General features: G+C 34.0%; 1 protein-coding gene across 1 annotated transcript; it reads left to right on the forward strand.

Moving 5' to 3' along the window:
- The first annotated feature begins 2,634 nt into the window (after positions 1 to 2,634).
- On the forward strand, positions 2,635 to 7,397 carry LOC143228559 (uncharacterized). The gene is made up of 5 exons (XM_076459800.1): positions 2,635 to 2,872; positions 4,459 to 4,522; positions 5,869 to 5,954; positions 7,057 to 7,118; positions 7,331 to 7,397. The coding sequence occupies exons 1-5, from the start codon at positions 2,798 to 2,800 to the stop codon at positions 7,395 to 7,397; spliced, it is 354 nt and encodes a 117-aa protein (XP_076315915.1). The 5' UTR covers positions 2,635 to 2,797.
- The last annotated feature ends 238 nt before the right edge of the window (positions 7,398 to 7,635 follow it).

Consider the following 7,635-nt stretch of genomic DNA (forward strand, 5'->3'; position numbering starts at 1 on the left):
TAGATAGCCCATTATGTAGCTTTGTGCTTAATTTAAAACAACAACTTTTATTTGTAAAATTCATGTTTTTGCTTGTATTAGAAAGAATAAAAAGAATAAGCAAAAATTGTGGTATTCTTACTGCAAAATTATAAAATGAACTATCTCCACCTCGAGAAACTAAATTCCGGATTATTGCGTTACAAATCCACAAACTAACATCAGACTCACTGGAGAACAATAAGGAAATAAATACCTTTTTCTTCCTCAGAATCCATGTCGTGTATTTTCTTTATCATTTTCAGATACATGTTTCTCAAAAAAGTCTAATGATAAAATATGTTGTCTAATCGTATTTTAGAATTGTTACAAAATACATCGCTTATTTTCTTCTTTTACAATTGTTTTAATGAACAAAAGATGTACAAACTTTTTAACATTGCTTCTCCGAGTCAGACCTTCGTGTATAACATCACTTCGGAATGAGTTAAAAGTCAGTTTTTAGTGTTTTCAAGTTGGATTAATTTCAATCCAACGTTTTACGAAAATGTTCGCAGATTTAATGACGCTATCGCAAATTTTTTATTAAACTTAGAAAATGCACGTGTGGCGTTGTGTTATTAACTTACCCTTTTGGCTAAGATCGAGCATAATATGTTGTGTTCTTGGTTATTTGTTTCTGTTGTTTGTTTTCAGAGCAGATATGAAGGCCTTGACCTTGGCATCAGTGGGACAATTGTCATCACCATGGTTTCAGTGCAGCTCACTCACAGTAATGCTGGACAGATCGTAATGGAAGTTCTAGCTGAAACCCAAACTTCAACCGACAAAAGTGCCATCTAGCTGTTTCAAAAGCTTACTCTCCAATCTTCAATCACTCTTTCACTTTTTTGAATGTCATTGACAAACATAACAGTTCAAATATAACTTTTCTCTAAATACATTTCTTTGACAGAGTTTATTACACATCAATAGAATTATTTATTAAGAACTTGTGTGGCTGGTATTAGAAGACAATAGTTTTTGTATATTTTACAATATAATCTGTAAAATGCGATCAGTAGTTCTGATAAACAATTATTTTGTCAATCATTTGGAAAAAAAAAACACAACTGTTACATACAGCTCATTCAAAAATATTACATGACTATATATACATATATACACTTCGTAGACCTTTAACCAAAATTATTAGAGGTTAGTTCTTTAATTTGAAATTATCTTGGAAATGTTTTGTAACAGTGGCCTTGTTTGATAATCAAGTACATTGATGCAGTATAGTTAACTTCTACATATCTGAATATCACATTAGATTCTAGGAATGTTTTGCAATAAATAATCTAACACAGATAGCAAAAAAAAAGAGGTATAAACACAATTATAAAACAATGAAACGTTTTTTTTCACTAATAAACGTCCTTGGGGACGTCTTACACCGCTAAAATCCGGATTTCGATACGTGGTGGGCACAGCACAGATTGCCCATTATGTAGCTTTGTGCTTAACTCAAAAAACAAAAACAAAACCTTTCGCTAGCAATCAGTGCTTTTTTCTTGACGATCAAAGGAGAAGACGTGTAAAAGAACATTTTCATATTCAAGACACTAAACAAAGTGATTATGTAATAATTATAACGCGCGCGAGTAGAACAAACAGCTGTAGTATTCTAAAATTTGGAATTGTAAACACGAATACCAGATGTAAAACCAATGTGACCACTATGTTGGTCACTCAAGTGTATTAGTTTATGTTTATTTTAAAATAACAATCTTACCATTCTTTCAGTTTCATACTTCATTAGAATGGAATTCATATGCAAGTAATATTTATATTGGCAACAAAGAAACGAATACCATCAGTCTCATGCATTGAGCGTGAGATCCATGCAATAATCGGCCATAATCTCACGCTCTCACAAGTAACTGTTGAGATCTCACACAAAGACAGAGAAACGTGATTGTTTTCATTTATCAAACGCAGTCAGCCACGTTGGATACGAACATTAAGATAATCCATGCTTTTTTTTTAATCGCAACACAATGCACCAAACTGACCACACTTTTAAAACTTGGCTGTAGAAACATGCAGCCAGGACCCTCATATTTCTTCATGCCTTCGGTACGTCCCTGGTGAGACAGCAATAAGTTTTAGAACTTGCAACGCTTGATGGTCTCTGGCACTCAGAATTGCAGATAAAGCTTTCTTTGACCACTATCTAAAACTTGACATCTCTGATAAAGCAAGAAGGAACTTAAATAGAGATGGGAGTAGTTCTAAGTATAACCTGATGCTTTAATTACAGCAAATGGATTGTGACCACTCAGATCATTCTGCCATTGACATATCTCTTTTAGCATATGCGTCAATCCCGTAGGAGGCAGGGTCTAACAACCGTACCACTACGAGAATATTTGTTTTTGATAAACCAACAAGCATATGGCCGCCACAAGCATCGATATTGAATCATCATTATTATTATTTGGTTCTTTTATAATGAGAAATATGCAGGAAATCATGTTGTTATGTTTTCATTTATTTTTAAAATTCCTTGTCTCGCCAGAGGACGCGCGATCATAGTAGAATGGTTACCATGACGACTACTTTGCGCTGAGAATAAAATGCGCAACAGTGTGCTACAAAAACCAGAAAGCGTGAAATATAGAACTTGGTAATTTTGATATTACTTTTATCGAAGAACGAACGTTGTTGCGAGAGCGTCTTGAGCAATAAGTTTGTAATATAAGCCAAGGAAGCTAAGATACCATAAATAAGATCATACGAACAATTTCAAGACACATGAAGTGTTGTACCAGTTATCATGGGAATATTAAAGTCGTGTTGCTGCTGCAAGTCCTTAAAGACTGGTAGTGTTGCTTGTGGTATCTATACCACGGTAAGTACCAAGCTAGCACTGAAAGAAACATTTGTACCGCAAAATATAAGCTTTATGATATTGTCCTATTCCAGTCTTTACTGAAGACTGTTCAAAATTCTTAACATGCCGTAATTCATTTATTTGTGATTTCGTAATGTTATTTGTGGTTTCATAATGATACATTGGCTACAGTTACACAAAGAGATGGCATTTTTATTCCATACATTGAATATTCTAGTACTGTTTTTCTTTTTATTTTCATATAGTCAAGGCCCAGCATGGCCAGATGGGTTAAGGCGTGCGATTCGTAATATGATTGTCGCGGGTTCGCATCCCCGTCGCGCCAAACATGCTCGCCCTTTCAGCTGTGGGGGCGTTACAATGTTACGATCAATCCCACTATTCGTTGGTAAAAGAGTAGTCCAAGAGTTGGCGGTGGGCTGTGATGACTAGCTGCATTCCCTCTATTCTTACACTGCTAAATTAGGGACGGCTAGCACAGATAGCTCTCGAGTAGCTTTGTGCGAAATTCAAAAACAAGCAAACATATAGTCAATACCATTTACCCCAAGTGGTTCAGCAGTAACTCTAAAAACCTGGTTTCGATATCCGTGGTGGACATACCACAGATAACTCATTGTAAATCTTTGTGCTTACAGACGACAATGTTTGTATCCAAAAAGTTGTTTGGTATTTTTTAACCTCTTAAATGAACTCTACTTCGTTTGTTTTCTTGATGTTATTAAGTTAGATACTTTTTGTTGCTGAAGTGAAACATTTGGTCCATTTGAAACTGTGGTTGTTGGAAAAATGGTCTCGTTTAAATAGTTGATCCTTTTAACTCCTCATTCAGGATCGTTCGGTTATAAAACGTTTCTTACAACAATTTATTCTATATAATTGCACAATCTTCTAGTCGCTTTACGACTGTGCAAGAAACATTTTACTGTACATAATTATGCAACCTGCATCTCATATTTCAGAAGATGTATATATATATATGTGTGTAGAATACATACACCTTCTGGTGGATTGGTTGGTTCGTTTGTCTTACAGAAAAGCCACAATGAATTGTCTATTGTGTCCACCGCGGATATTCGATTCACGGATTTTAGGGTTGAAATTCCATAGACTTGCTGCTGTCCCACAGGGCTTCCCGCTGTCTCATCAGTAAGTCTGATGAAAATTTCTAACGCTAAAAATCGAGTTTCGATAGCCGCGATGTGCAGAGCACAGACTGACTATTGTGTATCTTTGCGCTTAGCAACAAACGAATGAAATACATATCAGTTGTGTTTTAAACGTAACTTCTTTTATAAAGCTTTTATTACTTTTTAATTTTTTTGTGAAAAGAGGCAATGAAATCATCGTTTCTTATAAAAAAAAATTACCTGTGGATTCCGACCCAGTAAAACGGCTTTAAATGTGACTGTATAATTTGATGTATATTCATTATTGCCTCTCAGATTACTACTGTATTGATAAACAGAAATACTAAGTTGTAGGTATAGAATTAGACTTATTATTTTCAGCTCCGATTTTCTTTTATGCTTTCATCTCATAGGAAATATTAACTATGAAATATATTTTCTTTGTGTTAACAGGTTCTTTACCTGATGTTCTTGTGTGCTGGAATTGTTCATACTTTAACAGTATCAAACGACACTCGTAAGTAAACGACGATTTATATGTTCTTGGTAAATTTTACTGAAAAACAAACCCAGGTCACTCTTTTAAAAGTGTGTCGTTAAAAGTGTTTTCTTTTTCAGAATAAAAATTGAGGTGTAGTAAGCTGAAGCTCAGGTAATAAGCTAACTCCAAAAGGAAAAAACAATGATTGAAACTAAGCAAATTAAAATCTATAGGGCCCGACATGGCCAAACGTGTTAAGGCGTTCGATTTGTAATCCGAGGGTCGCGGGTTCGAATCCAGGTCGCACCAAACATGCTCGCTCTTTCAGCCGTGGGAGCGTTATAATGTTACGGTCAATCCCACTATTCGTTGGTAAAAGAGTAGCCCAAGAGTTGGCGGTGGGTGGTGACGACTAGCTGCCTTCCCTCTAGTCTTACACTACTAAATTAGGGACGGTAGCGCAGATAGCCCTCGAGTAGCTTTGCGAGAAATTCAAAAACAAACAAACAAAACAAAAATCTATAATTAAAATTCAGTAACTGGAAAATAATTATTCAAAGATTTTTGATAAGCTCCATGTATAACATGCTAGTTTAGCCTCTAGAGTTTTGAATGTGAAAAACGTTGGTGTTTTAGATAAAAAGACTTGTTTAATGTATAACTATAGAAATATCAAGGGTGGAATACAATCATATGAAATTATATATGCATGTATTTTCTAAAAAAATGTGGACTAATATCAAGCCGGATCCGAACCCTCAACTCAGCTTTACAGATGGATATTATACCCATTTATAAAGTACAGGGTGTTGAAGCCCTTAGATGTCAGCTTTTACTTCCCTCTTAAGTTTTCAGAAAAATGCTTTGTACGATGTATTTACTTGTTGAGATATTCTCGAAAACGTATTCGTGTACGCTACTCACTAGTTCTAGTGATATTCAAGTACTTTTATTTAACATTTTAAAAGGCTGAGCATGGCCAGGTGGTTAAGACACTTGACTCTTAATCTTAGGGTGACCGGTTCTCATCCCTGTCGCACCAAACATGCTCGTCCTTTCAGCCGTTTGACGTTATAATGTAACAATCAATCCCACTATTCGTTGGTAAAAAAATAACGGATGCGACGGTGGGTGGTGATGACTAGTTGCCTTCCATGTAGTCTTATAATACTAAATTAGGGCGGCTAGCGCAGATAGCCTTTGTGTATCTTTGCGCGAAATTCCAAAAAAACGAAACGGCTTTTTAAATAACGTAATTATGTTACAAGCCTGAACAATACTGGACACATAGCCAATGTACAGTATTAGAAATATTTTACAGTTGTTAAAATTTCTCTCGCAGTCTAAGCCAGTAATTAATTGAGAATTTATTTTCTTTTCAGCGTTATTCTGTTTTAGTCTCCTACTGGCGTTATTCTCAAGTCTCTGCGTAATCTCTTCTTTTCTATTATTCTATGGAATTTTTACTGTAAGTTTTGCTATAGTTGTTTTTTATTATTAACAGAGCAGAAAGAGCTAGTTGTAGTTTAGCCACCATAAAGAAAACACTGGCGAACTTTTAATAGTTAACATATATATAGAGATACCTTAAATATACAATTTTTAACATTGAGTACGATAGTACTAGAATATATCTAATACCAAGTTGGGGTCTCTAAAATACATATTGTTATAAAAATAATGTAAATACACTACTTACTGTAGAATGCAATTAACGTTTTTAGAACATTTGTTTAATATTTAGAATATTTAAAGCCAGAGTTCAAAGATTAGGATACTGGAATTTTTTTTAGATTTGTAACCATTGTTTACAGTTTAAACAAAACAGGGTTGTGTTAAGCAAGTTGTTTTAGATTGAAATATTAGACGTTTTAAAATTTACATCCATTTAAAATGGACTTTCATAGATTGTGAAGTGTTTTCTGTATTAACTAAAATTTGCGTATTAAATACAAAATTGATGTTTTAGCTAAGAATTAATATTGTAGAGAATGATATCGGTGTTTAAATATGTAGAATTAAAATATGGAATAAGTAAATAAGGTGACGAACGGTGTAACATAAAGTACTTGTACGTATGTAGGAGCTGTACAGCAAAAACTGTTGCTGTACGTAAATTTACGAAGTGTACAAAATGAAGTTACATTTGTTCGTAAATAAATAAACTGTACAGCAAAATTTGTCACTTGTACGAATTATTAGGAACATTACTGTATAAAGAGTTGTTTGTACGTAAGGCTACAAATTGTATGAGAGAAAGTGGTGTTTATACGTAAGGCTAGGAATTGTATAACAATATTGGTGTTTATACGTTTGGTTAGGAACCCTAAAAACAGTAACAGTACTTGATACTTTAAAACTTAGAGGATGTTTATAGACTGGTGTGTGGTCGCAACGTAAAGTGAATGTTCGTTATAATAAAATTATGTTTCTAAAAAATTAATTTATTTTCATTACGAATATTTAAAGTTAACAATTAAGCCAAGGTGTAATTTTCGGATGTGTTTTTTTTTTTACCCTTAAAGCAGATAAGTGGTGTTTGTAAAATATAAAACTTATATTTGCTGAAGACAAAGGATGTTGGGAGTTTTGAACTGATTAGCACGCACACCTTTAACAAAATAAGTTTACGGTAAGTTTGATCAAACCGGATTGAAATATCAAAAACAGACACTTTTCAGACGCAAACTATAATCTAATCATCTGCCCTTCAATCCATGAAGCATCAATGATTTTTTACTCATTCGGCCTACTTCGTGTGTAAGTAAATTGTGTTTTACTTCGACCAATGATCTACTGACTTAGTTGTTACACATAATCAACTGGTTTATTGGTACTACTCAGATGGACGTGTGTAAGACTTCAAATGAGTATTGATAAGTTGACTGCAGAATCATGGGACATGTCTTGAAATGTTTCCTTGAACATACTTGTTTATTTTGAGGTAACTCAGATAAACGACAAGTGCTGGGGTTTATTGGATAGCACACCAAGAAAAGTTTTTAGTTGCTCATTAATTTAAGTCGAAATTCGATTTTTTTTTATAAACAAATTAATTAGGCCTAATCACCTCACCACAAACATGAAAATTCACACTTAATTCAGGTATTTTTATAAAAGAAATGTTCAAGTAGTTGTAGATTTTGTAC

Source organism: Tachypleus tridentatus, chromosome 10 (assembly GCF_004210375.1).
Source record: "Tachypleus tridentatus isolate NWPU-2018 chromosome 10, ASM421037v1, whole genome shotgun sequence".
NCBI classification, from domain to species: domain Eukaryota; kingdom Metazoa; phylum Arthropoda; class Merostomata; order Xiphosura; family Limulidae; genus Tachypleus; species Tachypleus tridentatus.